This window comes from Siphateles boraxobius, unplaced genomic scaffold (assembly GCF_051911475.1).
Source record: "Siphateles boraxobius isolate OS27281-9 unplaced genomic scaffold, OSU_SipBor_1 68, whole genome shotgun sequence".
NCBI lineage: Eukaryota > Metazoa > Chordata > Actinopteri > Cypriniformes > Leuciscidae > Siphateles > Siphateles boraxobius.
In genome coordinates this window covers 12880454-12904140 of record NW_027509195.1, presented here as the reverse complement: position 1 = coordinate 12904140, position 23687 = coordinate 12880454, and the positions used below count along the sequence as shown (strand labels likewise).

Genomic DNA, 23687 nt, shown 5'->3' with positions numbered 1-23687 from the left:
CAGTAATTACTCACCCTCATTTTGTTCCAACCCCGTAAGACCTTCGTTCATCTTCGGAACACGAATTAAGATATTTTTGATTAAATCTGAAAGCTGGATCACTCCATACTCCTCCATAGGCTTCTAAGGGATTGAAACTTGCCAGCCCCGAAAAGTTATTAAAGACATCGTTAAAATAGTCCAAGTGACTACAGTGGCTCAATCTTAAGTTTTTCAAGCAACAAGAATATTTTTTGTGCGCAAAAACAAACAAAAATAATGACTTTATTTCAACTATTCTTTTCCTTCTCTGTTGGCCTCTAGTCAGTTAACGTACAGTATGATTGCGTAGAGCTACGTCACACGTAGGCTCACTATTGGCCGACGCTGGTCATGTGGGTGATGCGTGTGACGTACAACGACAGAAGACCTGTGCTATCACACTAGTGAACTGACTCAAGGCCCACAGAGAAGGAAATTAATAGTTGAAATAAAGTCGTTATTTTATTTTTTTCGCACAAAAAGTATTCTCGTCATTTGATAAACTTAAGATTGAGCTACTATAGTCACTTGGACTATTTTAACGATGTCTTTAATAACTTTTCGGGGAACAAGTTTCAATCCCTTAGAAGCCTATGGAGGAGTATGGAGGAGTGATCCAGCTCTCAGATTTAATCAAAAATATCTTAATTTCTGTTCCGAAGATGAACGAAGGTCTTACGGGGTTAGAACAACATGAGGGTGAGTAATTACTGACAGAATTTTCATTTTTGGGTGAATTATCCCTTTAAAACCCACCGTACTAACCTAGACTTACTCACCATCAGATGGAGCCCTCGGGCCTGGTTGAGGAACAGCTGGAGCTACTGAAAAACAAGAGGAGGTCATAGGGTTAGTTCAGCCAAAAATGAAAATGTTGTCTTTAATTATTTGGCCTACTTACTTACATGTCATTCCAAACCCGTAAGATCTTCGTTCATATTCGGAACACAAATTAAGATATTTTTTATGAAATCCGAGAGCTTTCTGACCACATAGGCCTATATAGGTTATTACCACTTTCAAGGCCCAGAAAGGAAGTAAAGACATCATTAAAACAGTCCATGTAACTACAGCGGTTCAACGTGAAGTTACATGGACTATTCTTCTCTTCTGTGTCTGAGGTTGTTCATGTGAGCACCCCACAGCATGCATGGCCAATACTGTTTACAACGTGAACACCATCACAGACTGACTGAAAAGAAGAAATTGTTGAATTGTTTTTTTGTTTTGTTTTTTGCGCACAAAAAATATTCTCGTCATGGGCGTAGGTTTGGTCTCAGCTTTGGTGGGGACACTATTTACTACCAGTTAATACTATTTTCCACAGTAGAATCTGCATTTGAAAGCCTGGTCAGTCACTGCTACTGCTAGTTATTTGTGTGGCTAGTTATTTTTGCCTACTTACACTCTGCTTTATGAAAAAGCTTCGTATGTCCCCTTTCTTCTTCTTGGGTGACATAGCTGATCTACAAAGTACAAAAAGGGGCAAAAAAACGGAATATTAAAATGTTTTACTCTGGCCTTTGTATATGGCAGGCAGAGAGACAGCCCTGGTAACTTACCATCGGCGTCGTCATGCGCGCACACACGCATAAACCACCCGCGCTGCCAGTGAGTGCAAGCACAAAAAGTAGTCCCGGCCCGCGCGTGTAGCCTGCCCGTCAGATAACCCACCGCCAATCAAATTATGGCGTATCTTGTACTGTCGTGGTCCTGGCCGTTGGAATCGATCCAAATGCAGCGCAAATATCAAACTAGCAGTTCAAAGGAGCTTGCTAAATATTGGTGGGGACAAATTTGTCATCTCAAAATATTGATTGGGACTAGTACCCAGCGTCCCCCCCCCCTAAACCTACGCCCTTGATTCTCGTCGCATTATAACATTTAGGTTTAACCACTGTAGTCACACGGACTATTTTACCAATGTCTTTACTACCTTTCTGGGTCTTGAAAGTGGTAATAACGTTGCAGTCTGGTGGGGTCAGAAAGCTCTCGGATTTCATCAAAATATCTTCATTTGTGTTACGAAGATGAACAAATGTCTTACGGGTTTGTAACGACTTGAGGGTGAGAAATCAATGACAGAATTTCAATTTTTGAGGAATGATTTATTCCAATTTTTGATCTTTTACTGCAAATCTCCACGTTCCACATTCAAACCTCAATATGCACAAGCACAACATGGATTGGGATATGAATGAAGAATTCATGTAATTATTATTATATTACCGATTATCTAACTGGCCTTTCCCCGTCCTTACTCCTCTCCTCTTCAAAATATTGTAATCAAGTGTTTAATGGGCGTTACACTGAGGAAATAGAAATTATAATTGAGTTCTAGTCAAGTGTAAGTTAGCAGGGCTACAATTAGAACGACTCGCAAATAATGTAAGGATTTCTATTCTGAATAGAAAGCCTTCTCCGCTTTCGATTCTGAATTCTTAACGAATCTTTTAGTAGGTTACTTTAGGGAACAATTATTTGCAACAACAAACAAAGCAAACAAAAAAATAAAGAGAGAGAGAAATGCCATTCGAAAATCCTTTCGGGTTCACTTTCAAATGGAATCGGTCCTACTCTGAAGAAATGGTTTTAGCTTTCCAACTATTTATAGGCTTATTATTAAAATTCATAATAGGCTACATAACTTCGCTAAACGTGCAATCTTCTCCTAATTTGTGGTGTGTTAAGATTCAGGGATTTTTTTTACTAACATTAAAGAAAACCGGTCTAGTAACTATATTTAGGCTACTATAGCCTATACTATTTGTTTTCTTTCATAACAGTTAACCTACCGTCTCTCGTATTCTCTCTGAGCTCCTCTTCCAGTTTATTACTGCCAATAGCCTTTAAAACTTCGAGTGTTACAGGAACAGCGCCTTTCAGTGTGAAAGTGTTCACCATTACATCGGCGAGATCTAGAGCGTCTTTAATTTTGTCGATTGTAGCTTGTCGTACACGCGGTTCTTCCGTCCGATCGCGCAGTTTGATTTTAAACCTTTTTAGCTTGTCCTCCCCCAGATCCTCAAAAGTACTCTCCAGGTGTTCCTTAATGTTTTGCGCCATGGTTCCTCAAAGCTTCGTCTTCTACAGGCTTTTGAAAGGGAGAGGATGAACAGCTGGAAAAGAGACCTCCTGCTTTGAGCCGAGATGAAGGTGTGTATTTACTTAGACTTTCAGTCTGACATTTACAGTGAACATTTCCTTCCTCATTTCATAACCAGTTTCTTGTCAATACCGGGGTAGCTACAACAAGAGAGTATGTTTTGTAGAAGTTTGTAGTGCATGCTGTAGCATATTTAATGATGACATAACTAGAATAGAACGGAAAAAGCTTGCTGTTGAACAGAAGCAGCAAGACCTCTGTATTACCTCAGAGAAAGTCTTAATTTGCTGGAGACACCTGCATCTTCTTTCCCATTCTGATTTTTCATGATCCAAAAAATAGAAAGATGATTCAATTAAACTTATATTACATGCATGCACACAGAAGTCTCCTTACGAAAAATAAGTAGCCTATAGCCTACTTCAAGTTTATTTTATTAAGTGTATAAAGTTTAAGTATATTTTATGTAGTAAGTATGCCTATATAGCTACTAGTATTAATGTACTATAATAGCTACTTGTAAGTGTACTGTTTCAGTACTACTCGGGACTAAATCGGCCCACTTTTTAGTGGATAACATACTTTTAGTATACTTTAAGTGTAACAGTACTAAACTTTGAGTACACAACTAGTTTACAACTAAGTATTCGTTTGTACTGCAACTATACTACTAGTGAAATTATAGGTATACTGATAGTTTACTAGTCAAATAGGCTACTTGTAGCACATTACAAGTACACTTTGAAGTACATCTCAGTATAAGCTACTTCTAGTTTAGTAGTCAAAGCTTCACATTTGTTAACCCTTCCTGGGTCCACATTTCATTTGGTAACTTTTGAACTTACTGTATATGCGGTTTAATGTTTGATGAATTAGTTATTTTACATTTGCATAAGCAAATTAACAAGTTTTGTACCATTCCAATGAAGTAAAAAAATATATATTTTTGGTAAAAAATGACCGGAGAGCTCCAGAGGATTGAATATATTGGGCAATGTGCAAGTCAATTACCATAAATACTCACTCACACTCCACCTGTTGGACATAGTTGGCACGTGCTTTTCTGCTGAATTGAATTGTGTGCATCATTTAATTATTTTCCTGTTGATCACTATAAAGCTGCTTTGAAACAATCTGTATTGTATAAAGTGCTATAAAAATGTGACAAACGTGAAATAAAAAAGGTGACTTAACTTGACTAAATGAAACCGAGTAACATTTTTGTGAAAAGACACATACTGTAACATTCAATTTATTTACAAGAATTCACAATCTGATGTCAAAACATCAGTTTACTTGACAATTTTTTTTACAAGATTAGTGTTCCAACGTCAAAAGAGGTAGCTAACAATGTTTTCTAAAGGCACCTAACTGCATTTGATGGCTGATTTCAGATCTGTTTTTAAATATATGTCACTCATTCAAAAGTCCAAAGCAGTTTAAAGTACATATCTTTGAACGGAACTAATTTCTTTGTTGTTACTATTTCCAGGGCATGGTTTTACAGTTCTTTTCGATCATTACAGGCATTTGTAAATGTCCTCCTCTAAAGCGCCCAGGACTCTGTGTTTTCCTCTGGTCTGGTTGTGCTTACAGACTGGGGAGATACTGCATTTGGTGGAGAGATGTTTAGACTTGCAAAGACCTCGTATGCCGTTTTTCCAAGCATGCCTTGCACGTCACAGACAAAGCGGTAGACGTAGCGCTTCCCTGCTGTTTTGTGAATGATGTTTTTGTGGTAGTAGTAACGCAGACCACGACTTAGCTTCTCGTAGTTCATTTTGGGCTTGTTCTTACACTGGCCCCACCGCTTCGCCACCTGGAGGATACAAGGGAGATGTTAAGCCAGTCTTTATCTTTACAACAACTGAGCAAATGTGAAAATTACAGAGACTCTGTGTTTTGTTTTGGTTGAGGTATGAATCTTACCTCTGCAGGATCTGACATTTTAAACTCCCAGCCGTCCCCAGTCCAGCTAATGAAAGTGTGGCAAGCAGAATCCAGCAGTAGTTCCAGCAGAAACTGCCAAAGCTGTATAGGCCCAGATCCTGATGGAGAACAAACAGTACTAAATCATATATCCTGACAAGACTAAATGATTCTTATTTTCTGTTATGAAAGATATGTATGCTTCAAAAGTCTTCTGTAACAATTGCTCACCAGGGTAGGCGGACATTGGTGTAATTTCACCCTCTCTGTCTGATCTTTGAGATGGTGCGCTACGCCTTTTGACCACACGGGGGCAGAATTGCTCAGAGGATTGAGTAACTGGAGGTGATGAAGAGGATGCCGGCTGCCCATGCATGGAAGTGCAATAAGTGGGTGAGGGGTAGTCGGACCAGTATGAAGGCCTGCTTTGCTGCTCTGCTTCATACAAGGCATAAGGTCTCTCTGTATCACCTACACAAGAAAAACAACAGTTAATATTTAGTGAAAGTGAAAAGTGAAAGAATAAGTGAGAGAAATATATATATTTATTTATATTATATTATATATATTTATTATATAATATGTATTACATTAAATAAAACATACAATTTATTACACATGCACACACACACACACGTATAATTCATTTATAAATAAATATATTTTTTATAAATATGTATAGTATTTATGCATTAATATCTTTAATGCATATATAATTAATCATTTTTTGATACTTTACTCATAATATAATCCTTTTAAATTTCATCAATAACATATGTTATCTTATATTTAGCTTCGCCTGAAAATGCATGATATATTTGAAACAATATGCATCTCTCAAATGCCTACCCAGACGGTCCAGATTGACGGTACCGGTTGCTCCTCTGTGACTCGGACCTTTCCCAGGTTGGTAATGGCTGCATGTGTCCATCCCTGGGCTGAATGTGCTGCTTTGTGTTGGAGTGCATAAAGGGACGAGGTTCTGGTAGGTCTGAGTAGATTCCTGAAAGGCAACCTGCTGTCTGTCTGCTACCATTCCTTCTGGAACTATGGAAAAATGACATAGTGTGAGACCAGGCCACTTAAAAGACGAGTTTGTACATTGTAAATGTAATATATATATTTGATATTTACTATTAGTGTATGATGACCAGCAGCTAAACTCAGGGAAGGAGTCCAGATTAAATAGTCCAGAGTCTATAAGAGTATGACCTATACAATAAAAACACACATTAATGTTTGTAATCATTAAAATACTTGTTTGCATTATTAATATAAATGGCCAGGAATTTGTACATCATGAGATGCTTACCTTTAGCGCTGTGCAAATGCTCCTTCTGGGGCTCTGAATAGGTTTCTGGATACTGCTGTTGGACAGGTCCTTTGCTGTCTAATAAAAAGGACAGGTCTTCACCACTGCTGTCTGGAGGTACATTATCAAAGATGTAAAATGAATGAGAGCCAGAAGAAATTGTGTATTCTAGAATCAACAATGGATAAATGTATGCAAGCTCCCATAAAGTTTTCTACACCTAGTCTGAACTGTGGAATAAAAGTGTCTGTGACAGAGTGATGAAGAAGGGAGTAGGAGAGGGGGTGCTAAATCTGTTTGAGGAGGAAGTCTGGAGGAAAGGATTAGGAAGAAAGGGAGGGAGCAGAAAAAAACGGGTGTATCTTTAACCCAACCACCCCTTTTTTTTCTACATCCCTGGTTTGGACATTCCTAAATCTCAGAGCATGTAGTCTGACATCCCCTTTTCCTGATGAGCTTTGAATTAGTGCACACAAACAAGATGTCAAGGTCTAATTTTTAGGGTTTTGACAGGGGTGTTGCAATTCTGGCTTTGCAGCTCAAGGACAGCGGAAATGTTTTGCACAGACATTCAGGAAACAAAGCTGGAGAAATACTAAATCCCACAAAATCTGACAGATTTTTCCCCTTGAGGGCAAACTTAATGTGATAACTGCAAATATGGGCTTTGACATTATCATTTAGGCTATACACTGAGAGAGATAAGAGATTTTATAGAGATAGCCTATTTAAACACTGCATAGAGAAAAATGTGTTGAAATATGATTTTACCATATGAGCTGAAGTCAAAACCACCAGGAACCTCCTGAGTTCTGAAGTCTTCTGTGTAAAATCCAGCTTGATACATTTCCATAACTGAAGAAAAAAAACAGCATATTTTAGATATTAAACTAATATAGAATTTGCATTTGCTTAATTGGGTTAGTTTTGTTTGGTCGGCCTAATTATTCGATTAAAAACACTTAGCCTACTCTCAAATTCTTTATAATTTATTAAAGGCATCAGTGGGTGCAAAACAGTCCATTATTTTTAATGCCAGTCAGTGATCCAACACTGATAATACAGACAGATTCAAATCTAATTGAAGAGAAAACCTTACCTTTACGTGCTCAGAGTCCTTATTCCAGATATAAAGGATTTACTACAGCCTCAAGCGCTGCCTTACAATCCTGTTGACTGTTGGTGCTTCACCGGGACCGTTATAAAGAGGCCGCGCGCGATGGGGCGTGTCCGCGCGACTTGTGAAGGAATGCGTCGTGACTGCGGTTGCCTCCTTTTACAAATCGTGACGTCAGACAGGAGTCACGACCACAGATTTGTTACCCTTCATTCATAGAAAATGTGCCTATGGGGGAGCAGAAAAAACATCACTTGACAGGTTTGTTTGACTGACATGCCCCATCACAATTATTTTTCCAAATAGGCCTACAAGACCGTTCGACCTATAAACTTCGTTTTGAATCATTGTCAGATTAAAAATCTGAAACGTTAAGACGATAGACATGAACCCTATTTAGGATAGGCGCCATAGGGTTTCGCGAATTAAATTAGTCCGCTTAATTGGGCCTATACTGTTCTGAATAAGTGTTAATCAAACAACTTGGCAAAACATTGAAAATAAAAAATTTTGGTGACACGAAACTCTGGAAACTATAGGCTATTTAAGATATAGCATATGCCCACCAAAAGTGGAATACAAAATGTGACTCATCAGACGGTACAGCAAAACATTGTACGTCTGTCCCTCATAGCCTTTCATTCATGAAAAATTGAAAATGGCGTCTTCCAAGAATAGTAGGCCAGTAAAAACTCTATTAAATTCGAATATAAAATTCTAAAAGCAAAGCCTTTTGACTTTTTATTAGCTACTGCTAGTCATAATAATAATAATAGTAATAATAAGTAGCCTATGACAATTACTATTATAATTATGATTTGACAGGCCATATTTAGTCATATTATTAACACTTTATTTCACAGTGTCCTTGTTACACGTTACATGTAGCAATATCTATAAATTAGCTATGCATAGATGCAACTAACCATAAACCAACCCCTGTTCCTAACCCTAGTACTAAGTAGGCCTACATGCATCTAGTTAATTATTATTACTCAGTAGGCTACTTAAATTTATAATTACACTGTAACACGGACACCTTAAAATAGTGTAACCAATTATAAAATATGAGTGTAGACTACGAGCTACGACAGCAACGTTTTCGTGGTTTTGCATGTGACTTGTTTTAAGTTGGGATTTAGGATACGAAATATGTAAGAATAGACTATTTAAATTATAGGCATATGCTACGTTTGAATTGCATTCAGTCGATTTTAACGGAATATATTACATATAGGCTAATAGGCATAGAAGACCAACTTGAACAATTAAAGTTATTTTTTTTTAGGTCTACTATCACCAAACCCATCAAAAATACATCATTATAAAGTTACGAGAGGAGAAATGTTCTAACTGGAAGTTAGGAATAAGATCAATCAGAACCAGTAACTTTGACTTTAATGAGGGGTTCGTATCTTTAAAAGCCATTCAAGAGAACAATGGTCTGTAAAATTCCGAGTCGAGGAGGCCTGAAATCACGGCGTGAGTGCTTTGGACAGATAAGACCAACCCAAGGGTCTTGTATAAACAAACACCTCAGGCCATTTTCCTCCGGCGTGCAGAAAAAATACATCTGGAAAAGTAAGTTGCCAAATCGTGCAAGGGCTGAGTCGTGATTGAAGGAGTCGCTCACTGAAGAGGATACAATCAGTGTCAAATTTCCATGGCACCTCAACATGCGCGCGCCCTTGCTAGACGTCGAATGTGTCGAAACAATTGTTTTTTTAAACACATCTTAATGTTGTTAAAATACTTTCCCAGAATAATTAAGTTTAAAATATTCAACTATTTAGCGATGTTTAATGACTAATCAACATCTGCTTTTTATTCTTATATGAAGGCTAATCGTATAGCCTACACAATCTATATGTTCATAACGCAACCGATTATTTTCAGTTAAGTGAGTTTTGGAGAGCATTTTTGCAGCTGTTAATTCATGATATACTGATATGGGGTTTCATATCACTGGTTTGTGGTTTGAGAATTCAACTGAAGTCGCGATTTCCTGTCGCTAAACTTGGTAGGCTATGTCTGGAAAAAAAATACAAACACATTAGTTAATAAAGTAGGCTTAAATAACATAAATAAAGCTCATGTACATGTTCTTACTGTTGATCAATCAAATAGCAACGAAAAAGGGAAAAGACTACACCCTTAAAAATAAAGGATCTTTATTGGCATCAATGGTTCCATGAAGAATCTTCAACATCCAGAACCCTTTTATTGCACAAAATGTTCTTTAAAGTGGAAAAACGTTATTTAGATCATTAAAATGTTTGCCACACCAAGAAAAAAAGGTTATTTTAAAGAACTGTTCACTGGTTATTTGGGAACCTATGGTCATATGGCATCGTTGCTTAAAAAAACAACAACAAAAACTTTTGGAACCTTTTATTTTTAAGAGTGAAATAACTTTTTTAAACAATGAAGAACCTTTTGGGGAATGAAAAGTTTCCAAAGATGTTAAAGTTTCTTCATGGCACCATAAGTGGTCGCCTATAAAAACAAAGATTTAGTAAAAATGCTAATACAATTTACACAGTCTATTAATCAACTTTAAGGCTGCTATTCTTCGTTTAATATGAAGATGGCAAAATAATGATATCATGTTTAGAAAAAGGTCAGATTAAAAAGTAAATAAATGAACAAACTTTGTAACTGATTTTAAAATCTCATTATAATCAGTGAACTTTAAATAGGGCGTTTTGGTTTAATAAATATTCTGAGGAGTTGGTGCAATAAGAGTTCACCAATAAGGAACAGAGCTAGATGCTTTTGTGTGACTTCACTTCCCAATTTTAGAAAGGAGAGCTCAAAAAAAAAAAGAAAAAAAAAGTTGCCATCCGGTTATGGTCTAAGCGAAAATAGTATGGTTTGCGCCGATGACTAAATGCGCCTGTGCACACAAGTCGATGCGTTTCAGCTGGGTTATCAAAGTACCTAGGTTTATATTGCTTAAGTTTACCAAAGTATTTTCTTCATGAACTCCACCGAATTCTGCAATGGACTGTACTATTAAGGTAGGCGTTTGATCTGGTTTATTGTCTGTTCTGAAAATGAATAGCGAGTGCGCAACCACCCACACGGTTAGCGCGACTACTGGTGAGAGAGGCAAGGCGGTGATGCAGGTCCCCACTCTTTCCTTCTTGTACAAAATTTCCTCTTCCTTCCCGTTCGTGGTTGAATGTCGGCTCTTTAATAACACAAGAAACCGCTACAACATTTAGACTCAGATAAAAACCGAAATGGTGTCCAGAGCGCGCGCGAGAAAGGGTATGCACAAATTTGATATTCCATTTGTTTTTATTTTTTAACAGTTACGCACTAGTATGAAAAATGGCATATTTACTGATCTTCCCAAGACGGTTAGGGACATGTAGCTAACTTCTTTTTCAATTACAAAAGAACAACGAAAACTCAAGAAAATGACAACTGGAAAACAATATACTGAATTTCACATATGGCACAATTATGGCGGGGCGCTCTCGAGGCAGGTGGCTTTATGGCGCCAACAACAAGGTATTCTGTGGATATGCTACTTTAAAAATCACCAATCTTATAGCGTCTGATACTGTTATTATGTATACTTTCAGCTCGTTAAATTATTCATGACACGCCGACAAGAACAAATATATTAATGCGTACTTAATAAACTGACTGAATTTATTTGGATTTTATTGGGATGGTAACAGTATTCAGAAAATGGTGGCGGATGTTATTATTAATATATTACGTGGCTAAGTGTTTTATTCGTTATGAAAACTATCAAGTACTATAGCTACATAATGTTGTGAAGTTTAGAACACGAACTAAACTTCCACACGCTTGGCGAAGGATAGTTGTTATTTTAGAAAAGCTTAAATCCACTTGTACATTCATAAAGATAAAAAAAAAATCATGAAATGACACAAACATCGCTAAAATCCCCTGCAGGCATTATCAGCCGCATTGAGATTAATTTTAAAATACTGAAATGGTTACTAACCTAAAACAATTTAAGTTATTGTTTGATAGTTGTTTCCTGATTAATTTTAATTATTTTTTTCTGTTTCGAACAACAGCTAGGCTATATTTCGTTTTAAATTGATCTTGTCTTCAAACACTCGCAATTTAATCGTTAAAAAATAACCAATTTCAACTAAACGTTTCATTTTGTTCGATTTGGCGAATAACTTTGATTGTGACGCATTTGAAAGTCAGTCATCAGTTTTTTTTATTGTTAATTCTGTTAGCGAAAATTGTGTTGATTCAGCTTGTCGACTTTACGCAATGAATACATCCCCTTTGCAACAGAGCAGAGGTATTGCAACAATTCCTCTGTTATGTGTTTGCAGGCTATTTCCATGCCTGATTTAGTTCTTTAAGGAATAATTTATAGCAAAGTGCTGGGCGCTTGTCAGGTGTCGTTATCAGAACTCAGCAGGCTTCCTGTCTCAAACCTCAGACTTTCCGCACACACTTCCGGAGTCTCTATTCGAAAAAAGGCAACAAAGACTGACAAAACAAAATTGATTCGATAGATGTGCGATGCCAATGCATTGTTCCACATTTCAATTAAATTATCCGGACAATAAACTGAAGCAAAATCGAACGTGTTTCGTCTCGACGCGCTGTGGCGGTCTAGTAAGGCTCTCCTCCGAAAATCGCCCCCATCTTTACTTGCAAGATGCTGCCGATTAAAACTTGTGAAAACCACAAAGTGTTTTTGCAGCTCAGAGCGCAGCTGCGTGTCTCTTTGCAAAATCAGCATGGCTTAACGTCAACTTCTGCTTTCTTTCACTCTCGCAAAATGAACATGAGTAACAACTGAAAGTTCTCGCTATAGATTGTGATTAATGAGCACATTTGAATTCGCGTGCATCAGACGGTTAAGGCTCAAAAAATATCTATAAAAATTAACATTAATAGCCTGTTATATAAAACGATAAATTATAACCCAACTTTTATAAATTGTAGCTATTAGAACTAATAATTTGCATTATTTGTAGTGTTATTAATTTTAACATGATAATGTTTATATTTTAGTAATTTATATAGGCTATCATTATTATTTGATATTTATTTATTTATTATTTACTAAATTGAGAAATCCTCACACGGGTAGCAAACTAACTATTAATGTAGCCGTTATGTCAGTAACTAAACGACCAAACGAAACACATAAAACGATTTATTCCCTCAGTCGTGACGGTCCCCGCTGTTAAGTATCAAAGCTGTATTCGGTTTCGTAGATTGTACTGACTGCAGATTAAGTCAGTCAGTCAAATGAGATGCAAACACTACAGCAAACGAAAAGTGAACATGTGGTGGGTGAGACCAAGTTTGGTTTGCACAGGTTTCGTTTTTTGTTAAAGATCTCTGGCGAAACAAGTAGCAGGATCACCCAGATGAAATAAAACCCCTTGGATTAATAACAGAAAAAAAGGCAAAAGATTTTTTACATTTCGTTCATGACTGAACTGAAATTGTGTGCAACTGTTCACCATCCTCAGTGGGGTTGTCACCATCCTTGTGGGGTTGGTTAGCACAATTTTAAAGGCTATAGAAGAAATAACAAACAGAAATGATACACATATTTTAAACCAAACTAACATCACTTAACACATGATACATTTATTTTATGATAAAATGTAGCCTACTATAATTTGCTCTGCCAGTCACATACTTCTAGTTTTAAATGCATGCATTTATATTTGTGTATACCTTAATAAAGGTTTAATCTTTCTTAGTTTGTATACCAACAATGATCAATTATGCCACCAGCCAAACAAAATTGATCAAGTCTTCTAAATAATGTGTTTTAGTAATTTTTAGTAACCCTGTGCCAATCAACCCAGATCTTCCCTAATAATATATTTTTTATTGTAATTTTTTTATTTTGTACAGTTATTTATTGGGTTCACATTGCAAATAGCCAAAATTAGACATTATTATTTGGTGCTGTTCTGTTATTTTTTACCAAAAGGTTTGTTTTTTCATAATTGTTTTACTTCATCGGAATGGTACGAAACTTGGTACGTGAGCATGGTGATTCATGGACAAAAAAATAAATAAATCATTGACATGATTCGAAAATGTTTAATGGTCCTAAAGAAAGAAAAATCACAATTGTATTACTGGAAATTAATAGGAGACGAATTTGATCTAGTGGAAACATTTGGTACTGCACCCAAACAAAATCTTGCTGAAAGCTAATTTTTAAAGCTAATCAAGTTCAAATTTGGAACAACTAGTTTCGATTTATGGCTTTGATTTTCTCTCAGTTTTAGAGTAAACTATCTTTGGAAAATATCCATTTCATATAAAAAGTATTTTTGTGCAGTTTCCATAATAATAGAGTAAACTTCTATAACGTTTTTCCCTTCAGCGATAATCTGTCAAGTGTCTTCTTTAAAAAGAGACCAAACTTAAGTATGTGCTCCAAAGCATTTAAGATTTACAACAGTTTAAGTTGGACATTTTAATTTCAGGTCTATGCTCAAAAAATTGGTAACATGTAATAAATAGATCATAACTATTTTATAAATATAATTTAGTACCATAAGATACAAAATATTAAATAAAAAAACATTATCAAACTAAATAGTACATTCATTTTTCATTGAATAAAAACAACAACAATTTTAACATTTTTGACCACCACACCAGCAGCACCAGAGAAGGTTATGTATTTTTTATGCATAAACTATATTACACCAGTCAGTTTTTGGAATTGCACACTCATTTATATTTAAAATGATGAGAATGAATCATAAAAATGAGATAATTGCCATGCATGACTAGGTATACAGTGCATTTTTACATGGGGTCAAATAGTGTAACCTGGGGCATTTTTTTGCATGCCTGACTTCCGCAATTTACTGTGATTTTTACCCCGATATTTCAAGCCAACAAATTATAAGTTTTATAATTTTTTATTATAAGCTGCAGTTGCAGTGTGCACACTTTTTTGTTTTGTTTATTTATCGCTATCTTTTTGTCCTGCGCCTGAGGCCAAATTGGATTTCGGATGTGCATACCTTAGTCTTATTTTCGATTCTAATAAAATTACCACAACAAACCAGCTAGAATATGATCATGCCAACAGTCTTGTTCGTGAAAGAGAAATAAATATATACATCAACCTTAAGATGTCCCATTGTAAGGAAAGGGACATTTCATAACCTGCTTTCATTACCAAAGATTGACCACAGTGCTCTTAGGTTCTTTATGTACTATGCATCAGATTGTACAGCTTTGAAAAATTAGTCCAATTGCTCAGCTAACTAGCAGTAATCTAGTAAATCTGTTTGCAATATGTTCCGAGCTTTTGATGGTGATTTACTGTGCGATTAGTTTCTGTGCAAAACCTCCAAAACCTAAAAGCACTGTGCATTTCTACATGGAGCGTAGCTCCACCACAAGCTTTGTTGTGACAAAATGAGAATTTCTTTCACAAGACCAAATGGAGGTCTGTTGCAATTGACTTGAAAACACTGCATGCATGTCACAGGCACCCCAGCGGCTCCAAGGACAGCACAACAATGGCATGAGGGTTTATGTGCATCTCTCTTTGTTTTTGATGTGAGATGCACATTAATCTCATTCTCACTGACCTTGACTTCGACATTTTGCACACAGCATGCAGTTTATGTTTGCTAAAATATTGCATTGGGTTTCTCAGCAACAGAGACCGATATGAAACTCATTGAACAGGAAGTCAGTTGTGGCATTGGTGGCCAGGGTAGAGTATGTTTATGTTCATCACTTTGGAGGACAGAGAGCAGTACTATGTATGTGGTTGCGGTTTAAAAGGTGCAGAATCATTTTAACTGCAGAATTAAATACCAGCTCAGTTAATACTGCCTGGAAAAGTTGCCTGGCATCAATTGTTGTGTTTTAGGATGTAGAATGAACTGAATACATCAGTTGTCCAACTAGTACATTTGCTCCATGCTGTTTACATTTGTATACTGATCCAAATCAACCGTTTTAAATCAACCTCAAGTGAATTTTCAAATGGTGTTGGACAATGAAAGAGGATGCACATACATTTTTAGTGCATGTCGCCTCTGCTATTCAGATCAGCAGCATATTTGTTCTTTGTTCGTTGTTGTACTTTTGTACACAAGACTGTCGCAAGCAAATGCACACAGACTAGGCTGCAGTGAAAACAGTTTCAGCTCTCGGCTTGGCCTTGTTTTGAGCTTGCTTTCACTTCTCTACTAGAGCAGAGATCACATAATGCTAGCGCTATTCACATCTAGCTCAATAAGAGAATTGGAAAAAGAGCAAGAATTATGGCAGTATTTTCATAGTGGATTATAACACATATAATATAAGACATTTTAAGAGAAACTAGTAATATTGACTAAGACTTCTATGGCTTGGTGCCACAAATCAATCAATCGATCCATCCATCCATCCATCCATCCATCCATCCATCCATCCATCCATCCATCCATCCATCCTTTGTTATGTCTGTACGGCCTAGAAACCCTTCAAGGTTTTTAAACTTTTTTCAAAACTTTCAAACAAGGCACGGTCTACTTCCAAACATTCAAATTTGAAGTGCAATTCTTCATCTTGTTTGCTCCCTGCTTCAATTCAAATTCCGGGATAATCAATCCAATTCTGATTTGACAACATAACCAAACAACTAAAGATGGTGTTGGTTGGGACTGCATAGAGAACATTCTTCTACGATAGACTTAACCTGAAATATGCATAAAACAAAATTATATGCATGGGTTACAGGGATCTAGTAGAAGGAAAGGCCTTATATATAATGTAACATTTTACCAAAAAGCAATTTATATGTAAATGATGCCATCACAATCACTTTATGAAACTGAACACTGAAACAGCTTCTCACAGCAAGTTTGCAATACTTGGGTCAGGTGAAAGCACTCTACAATGCTGCCTCCTCCCTGTTTGGTGACCCTCAACCTCTCAGCATTCAGAACAAATTTGTTTTTCAGCTTTAAATGACCCACATTTCTACCACTCCTCTGTTTCCTATCTCATGCCCCATGCCAAAAGGTTTCACTGCACATGGGGGCCAGATTTCCTGTGAGCCACCGAAAAAGCTCAGTGCTGACGTATGTCAGCCCTAAAGACAATACTAAAGCCTTCTAAACAAGCTCCCTGAATTCATCTATAACACAAACATTTATTCACACACAAACACTTACATACATTTGAATGTTTAAAATGTCTTTTTCAAGTTTCAAACAGACACACCTATACCAGAGCTATTCAGTGCAGACTACCGACATTAAACACAGGAAATAAAAGGCAGAGATGTCGCAATTTCTAATTTGACTCACAACTAATTTGACTCTAGTGCTAAGTCATATCTACCTGGAAGTCGAAAAACGCCCTTAACTATTCCGACAAACTGTTATTTTTAAGTCTCAAAATTATCATCCCGTTGCTGAACATTAAGAGTTCATAAGTAATTTTAGTACCAAATAAATTTTTTTTAGATGGTATGTCTTTCAGTCAAAAGACTTAGGGTAATTTCTATTAACTCTACAGTTTTTTTTTGTCCAGAACCTTAATGAGTTTGTGCCCCAAATTAGTTCTTGGCATCAGTCACTGATTAGAAAGTCACAGCATAGCGATAATAGCGGAAACCCGTAACATCCGTGTTCTTGAATTACTGACTAAATTATAGTTAAATTAAAGTTATTTCTATTCTGATTTGTTATTCACCTAAATCAAGTGGTTTGACAAATTTGTTTTTCGTTTACATAACCATTGTGTATTGTATACATCACAGGAAGCTCTATCGGTGGTGAGTGAAGACCAGTCCATTTTCGAGTCGCCGTTCAGCGGTCCCCAGGCCATGCACATGAAGGGAGAGATCACCTCACCTACAGTGTTCAGACAGGGTTCTGAAGAAAGCCTAGAACCGACTGAGCCAGACTGGACCGGATCAGCCACACAAAACCCTGCCAAGAGAGCAGAACACATCAATGGAACCAGGTGGGGAACCAAACACGGATGTCAGAAAGCCAGAGTCTCCACTTACATGGCTCATTCCCTCAAAAAAATTAATTCTGCCATAATTTACTCCCCTTCATGTCATTCCAAATCTATATGGCTTGCTTTCTAATGGGAACAAAATAAGTTTTCCAAGCTACTCTTTTCCACATAATGACAACAGACACACATGCTATCATGCACCATAAAGTAGACCATATGAGTCACAGGTTCCATTTGAATACAGACGTATTGCATATTCACACTTCTTTATATTTAAACCTGCCATGTTGCTTGACACGTTACAAGCGAGAAACCAGTGCCATTCAGCATCACTAATGTCAAAACCTATTATGTCATAAAGTATTTTCAGGATACATATTTAAACTGTTCCTTTAACATCATAACTGTGCGCATTTAAAACAAAAACATTTGGATTGAGCCATTTCATATTTTCTTCATTCCACGCCATAGCCGTGAATCCCCAGTGGACTGCAGTGTGACTAAAAGGACCCGACACATGAGTAACAGTGATGGGGGACCAATGGCCTATCAGGCCTCTTATCCAGAGCCACGGAGTAGCCCACAGAATGGCACCCCACCCAGCAGCGTCACAGAGGAGAAGAGGGTGATTGTACCAGCAGGTGAGATCTGTAGTTTTCATATAAGAGTAAATGTTGTTTATACAGGAAGCTGTGTCTGAGTGTATTCATGAAAAGGCATTCACAAGCCTTTTTACTTCTGTAATGAGACATGCACTACTTTAAGTAAAACAAAAAGCAAAAAAGGAATTACGTGACAGTAAAAACATTTCAATTTCAAATAAATGCTGTTCTTTTGAACTTTGTATTCATTAAAGAATAATAAATGGAAAATAAAATCACATTTTCCACGAACATATTAAATAACTGTTCTCAACATTGATAAGAAATTAGAATGATTTCTGAAGATCATGTGACACTGAAGACTGGCATAGTGATGCTGAAAATTCAGCTTTGCTTTACAAAAATAAATTATATTTTAAAATATACTCAAATTAGAATACAGTTATTTTAAATCGCAAAAATATTTCACAATATTACAGTTTGTACTGTATTTTCCATCAAATAAATGCAGCATTGGTGAGAGAATTCTTTCAAAAACATTAAAATTCATACCATCCCAAACTTTTGAATGGTAGTGAATGTAAGAGTGAGAAAGGATATTCAAAAAAGGAGTCAGAATTTGATTTTATCTAAATACTTTAATAGTATACAAATAATTCTCTAACTAGTTTTTTTTGAGAATTTGAGCACTAGACAGATTTAGTCAGGAGTTTTCCAATTTCTAAAACTAGAGGATGTATAGATGTCTAAACAAAGATATGTGGTAATTATGCAGTGACCACAGGGTCTTGCATCACTTAGGAACTTGTGCTTTGTGGGAAAAAGGCAGGTTTGTAACAAGGGCATCAGTGTCTTTTTTTTCTCCTTTTAGAAAAGAAAGAAAAACACACTGACGCCTTTCCTTCTACTAGATCCCTGTAACCCAGCAGACTAAACTACAAATGATTGCATAGATTCCAACAGAGATAATCACTCTTTACTCACAAACCAATTAGGATGCTGAGTTATCTTCAGGGATGTGTTTTGAAGGTCGCTGTAACATTATGAAAAGGGCAGAACGGTGGAGTCGCTCCATGCATTGTGCGACAGTGAAGTGTATGGAATACCTCCTCATGAGTCACCCAGACCAAACAATTATAATGCTCATAATACTCGGATATGACGTCATATTTCAAGGACAAATAAGAGAGCATGGTGGCTTATAACAGGAGGTCTATAATACTTGGAGAGAGATCTCAATGGCAGCTGCTCCAGACAATGGCTTAAAAAAAAAAGTAAAATAAAGAAATAAAGTAAAAAAAAATCTCATATAATAATATAAAGTAAATAATTGAATCAGAATACAGTGGAGATGCTTTTTGAACCAGATGATGTGGTTATGACATTTACCAGCAGGGGCTAACTGAGCCACGTTAACCATGACCGACCGACCCTTAGCTTGTAACATTACAAACCCCTTAGGTTAAGTACAAAAAACATCAGCACTATATCTTAGTGAGAGAACAGTAACAAAGAGTGCATTGACTCTTCTTTTACCTCATGTTTGAACTGAGTCTGATCAGTCCTGCCACAGCTGAAGCACTTGTTCCTCATTTTATTCTTGCTTCTGTCCTGCTTTAGACCCAGAAGTATGGACACAAGACCATGTGCGGCAGTGGGTAGACTGGGCGATAAAGGAATACGGCCTCTCCGATGTGGACGTGTCCCTCTTCCATACCCTGGATGGAAAAGCACTCTGCAAAATGACCAAAGAGGACATGATGCGTCTTACTTCCGCATACAATACAGACATCCTGCTTTCCCACCTAAACTACCTCCGGGAGAGTAAGGAACTTTTCCCATAATTCCATATGAATAATCCATTACTATTTGTTGATTCAGTCAACAAAACATCAGGAAACAACTTTTATCATTCAGGAAATAACTGTTTATATACACACACAGTAGATTAAAAGCTTGTTTTCTTTACTACTGTTCACTCAGGTAGTCCCACATTTTCCTACCCAACAACCCCGACCAATACTCAACCACAGCCAAGACTACAGGTGAAAGCTGGTAAGTCAAATTACTTTGACATTTTTTTGAGGATCAAATATGTTTTATATACTTCTGTTTGCAAATGCTGATTGAATGGGCTGAACTCGGAGCCTATCTATAAACGTACACCATATTTTATATTAATGCAACAAAATGGGACATTATCAGGAACTGTAATGACCCAGTGAATATATAGCCTAATATATATCTCATACTGCAGTTTCTGCCCTCTTCTGCCATATATTGGCCAAAAAAGTCACATGCAATGTTCCCTCTAAGCTGTGCGCAAAAAGAATAAGATGCTGCGCAGAGGACAGACATGAAGTGGGGAAATCCATGATTGTTATCTAAACGAGAAATTGCAGTGCTCTGGTCAACCGCTATAGTTTGTGTCACTATAGAGTTAGAACCGGTAAATGTGGTTAACAGGTTTCATAGAAAGAGAATATGAGTGCGTATGAGTGAGCCAAAAGAATGTTTTTTTTTAATATACATTTATTTATTTATTTCTATTGGATCGATGTAAATGCTTTAGTTTGTTTTCCTTATAATTTAATAATATACTACATTATGAAAACAAATTGAATAATTTAAAGGGTTTTTTTCTTTCTTTTTTCTCTCGGTAAATGTGCTTCATCTAGTGAATTCTGAATTAACTGCTTGTTTTCAAATTTGTTTGACACCTAAAACAGTCCTAAACAAAGCGAACGATACTGTAAAGCTTAGCTTTTGGTGCTTTACTTGTTTAATTTAACTAAATAATATAGTTAAGATGTATTGAAGTTATTGTTCTAAAATAATTTCATTGGCTTAGATTGAATATAGAGAGGTGCTATAAGGCCTGTGGTTTGTTCAATGAATTTTGCCCTAGGTGTTGCAAGGTTTTTGAATCGTTGCGTTTTCAGACAGGAAACAGCTGCATCATTACAGGAAGTAGGGGGTGTAGAGCTCAGGTTAGGACACAATTGACTATTCTGTGGCAAAGAGAATCAGTTAGAACAAAAGGACAATCCTCTGAGGAATAGTGTGCCATCTTCAGGCCTTCTTACCGTTTTTCTCCTCGCTTTGTTCTGCCCTGCGTCTCCCCTTAGGGATCTTTAATGCAGGGCTTCCTTCCTTCTGTGGCTGCCCTTCTCCTTACTCTTTAAAGCTATCCTTTCCTGTAAAATCTCCCTTTTGTTAACTGCTATCGGACTTTGCCTCCACACAGAAAACAGCTTTGAGGAGATCGGCAGAAGGAACAGTTGGTCCTCAAACGCCTTGCCAGCTGTCCCAAAAGGTACACAAAACATCATGAAGTTACAAAATGTTATACAAATATGGAATCGTTCACCATAAACACATAAAAAAAAAAACTCACCTTTTTAAAATCACAGGTTCTCCAATCGAACATCAACACAACAACAGAATTTCAGAGCCTCCACCAAGACTTCCACAAGGTCGACAAGTGCACAATTTAAAACTCGATGAAACTTCTTTTAATCATCTTTTTGTTACACACTACACCTTGAAATATTTAATCAGTATTGTATATTTTCCATCTTTGCAGACCCTTACCAAGCATTAGGTCCCATTAGCAGCCGTCTTGCAAATCCAGGTAAGAAATAATTATGAAATTGTAAATGCATTACTGTCAAATGAACAACAAATGTGGCCTTTTTAGAGTATGGAATCTTTGGATGCACAGTTTTGGCACAAAGTTAAGCTCTTTCATAACTAAATAACGAGTAATGAGAAGAGACTATATACTTGTGTTCAGTTATATCAATTATATAACTGAATATCCCTAATGTTAATATAACCTGGACAAATTTAACATATCTAAGACAATAAAATATATTTATACACATTGTATATTTTTAATAATTTAAGAAATATACAGGATTGTTCAAACGTTTGGGGTCAGGAATTTGTTTAGGATAGAAATTAGTACTTTTATTCAGCAAGGACACACTAAATTGATAAAAAAAAGTGACTATTAAGACTCGCATGGTTACAAAAACATCTTTCTATACATCAAAGAATCCAGAAAAAAATCATCACAGTTTCCACACAAACATTAAGCAGTCCAACTGTTTTCAACATTGATAAGAAATATTTCTTAAACACCAAATCAGCATTTAAGACAGATTGCTGAAGGATCATAAGACACCGAAAATTCAGCTTTTCCATCACAGTAATAAATATATTTTCAAAAAACATTACAATAGAAAACAGTAAAAAAAAATTATTGTATTTGATCAAAAAAATACATAAACTTTTCCAAAAACATTTTCCCAACCCCAAACATTTGAACAGCGTACATTTAGATTTTTTTTAATGTTAAGACCTGAAGGCCTAAAAATAAATAAACAATAATTTACAAACTAAGCACATCATGATCAATATGACTGTTTGCCCGACCTTCTTTACACAGAAACGAAACCATTCCACACCAAGATCCGAACGACCAAACAAAATTCTAACAACCTGCCCGTCACCAGCACTGACAGGACTGTGGGTAGGTGTCTGACCGACCCACATTCTGTTTCTGTGTACAACATACTAAAAAAGGTCACATTTGGAAAAAAATAAGCTGCCTTAAAAAGGCCTTCAATCCTCTGCTAAAGATATCTGACACTGTATTTTCACACAGGCTCAGGTCAGATCCAGCTGTGGCAGTTCTTGTTGGAGCTGCTGTCTGACAGCAACAATTCTGCCATCATCACCTGGGAGGGCACGAACGGAGAATTCAAGATGACCGACCCAGATGAGGTGGCCAAGCGCTGGGGGGAGCGAAAAAGCAAGCCTAACATGAACTATGACAAGCTCAGCCGTGCCCTCCGCTACTACTACGACAAGAACATCATGACCAAGGTGCACGGCAAGCGTTATGCATACAAATTCGATTTCCAGGGCATCTCCCAATCCCACCAAAACCATCCTCCAGAAGGAGGCGTGCTCAAATACCAGGCCGAAGTGCCGTATGTGCAGAGCTACCACAGCCACCAGCCAAAAATGAACTTCATGGGCACTCATTCAACCCCTATGCCTGTTTCCGCTGGAAATTTCTTTGGGCCTCCTACCACCTACTGGAACTCAGCAACAGGGGTTGTCTATCCCAGCTCACCCATGCCACGACATCCCAGCACTCACTCTCATTTGAACTCTTATTACTGAAAAGGTCTAATTTTAAAGCCCTGGCTTTCGTACTCTTGGTTTCCTTTCTGACGCATCAAGTTGCTGAAGACAACAGAGAATAACAGAATAACAAACTGGCAACTTTTCGGGAATCATTATCCAATCCAAAAACCATTGTAGCAATATCAAAGTATCAAGTTCTCCATCTCATGGCATTTTTTGTACAGTTTATGCATAATCAAACACAAATGTATGTCTTCGGGGCTAAATTGTACATATGTTTTGCATGTTTCATATAAGGCTTTGAAAAGACTGTTCTGACATCCCTGAAAAGCATAATCATCTCTTAGGTTTTAAATGTAATATGCCTTAGTATGCAAGTGTGCCTTTGTACAGACATTTCTTAATCAAAAAACATCACTCCCCTATGTTTAACATTATATTTTAAACCAATAAAACATGTAGCTCACTTAA

The 23687-nt window shown here is 36.8% G+C and overlaps 3 protein-coding genes across 18 annotated transcripts in view; 1 reads left to right on the top strand and 2 right to left on the bottom strand.

The window, feature by feature from the left end:
• The window catches only part of LOC143722992 (caspase a-like), a 9519-nt gene extending 6356 nt beyond the window's left edge, over positions 1–3163 (bottom strand). Inside the window, exons 1-2 of one of the 2 annotated variants that reach the window (XM_077214906.1) lie at positions 2817–3163; positions 801–845 (exon numbers count right to left, since the gene is read on the bottom strand). In XM_077214906.1, the coding sequence (XP_077071021.1) occupies positions 801–845; positions 2817–3087 (316 nt within the window). In that variant the 5' untranslated portion in view covers positions 3088–3163. The remainder of the gene's footprint in view (positions 1–800; positions 846–2816) is intronic. The other variant, XM_077214911.1, reaches the window with a different exon arrangement.
• On the top strand, positions 2881–23687 carry fli1rs (Fli-1 proto-oncogene, ETS transcription factor-related sequence). Of its 14 annotated transcripts, none has more exons than XM_077214898.1 (12): positions 2890–3177; positions 5339–5445; positions 5910–5962; positions 17249–17454; positions 17926–18095; positions 19677–19880; positions 20040–20111; positions 21304–21372; positions 21470–21532; positions 21643–21690; positions 22510–22593; positions 22729–23687. In XM_077214898.1, exons 4-12 carry the CDS (start codon positions 17315–17317, stop codon positions 23250–23252), a joined length of 1374 nt encoding a protein of 457 aa, XP_077071013.1. In that variant the 5' UTR covers positions 2890–3177; positions 5339–5445; positions 5910–5962; positions 17249–17314; the 3' UTR covers positions 23253–23687. The 14 variants fall into 14 exon arrangements, with proteins under 14 accessions (XP_077071017.1, XP_077071013.1, XP_077071012.1 ...); XM_077214897.1 differs by having other exon boundaries at positions 2899–3177; positions 5339–5449; XM_077214899.1 differs by having other exon boundaries at positions 2899–3177; positions 5339–5505; positions 5850–5962.
• etsrp (ETS1-related protein) lies at positions 4346–7596 on the bottom strand. Of its 2 annotated transcripts, none has more exons than XM_077214912.1 (8): positions 7468–7596; positions 7140–7223; positions 6369–6479; positions 6191–6268; positions 5906–6103; positions 5288–5527; positions 5057–5175; positions 4346–4946 (listed from the first exon to the last, which is right to left on the bottom strand). In XM_077214912.1, the coding sequence occupies exons 2-8, from the start codon at positions 7219–7221 to the stop codon at positions 4674–4676; spliced, it is 1101 nt and encodes a 366-aa protein (XP_077071027.1). In that variant the 5' UTR covers positions 7222–7223; positions 7468–7596; the 3' UTR covers positions 4346–4673. The 2 variants fall into 2 exon arrangements, with proteins under 2 accessions (XP_077071027.1, XP_077071028.1); XM_077214913.1 differs by having other exon boundaries at positions 6369–6446.

Excerpts from the sequence above, each read along its gene's own strand:
- etsrp (XM_077214912.1), bottom strand. The coding sequence starts at position 7,221 with ATGGAAATGTATCAAGCTGGATTTTACACAGAAGACTTCAGAACTCAG. Across the intron at positions 5,528-5,905 it reads CGTCAATCTGGACCGTCTGG|GTGATACAGAGAGACCTTAT; the intron begins GTAGGCATTTGA and ends TTTCTTGTGTAG. Across the intron at positions 5,176-5,287 it reads ACCAATGTCCGCCTACCCTG|GATCTGGGCCTATACAGCTT; the intron begins GTGAGCAATTGT and ends GTTCTCCATCAG.
- fli1rs (XM_077214891.1), top strand. The coding sequence starts at position 10,957 with ATGGCGGGGCGCTCTCGAGGCAGGTGGCTTTATGGCGCCAACAACAAG. Across the intron at positions 18,096-19,676 it reads GAGGGTGATTGTACCAGCAG|ACCCAGAAGTATGGACACAA; the intron begins GTGAGATCTGTA and ends GTCCTGCTTTAG. Across the intron at positions 22,594-22,728 it reads CAGCACTGACAGGACTGTGG|GCTCAGGTCAGATCCAGCTG; the intron begins GTAGGTGTCTGA and ends ATTTTCACACAG.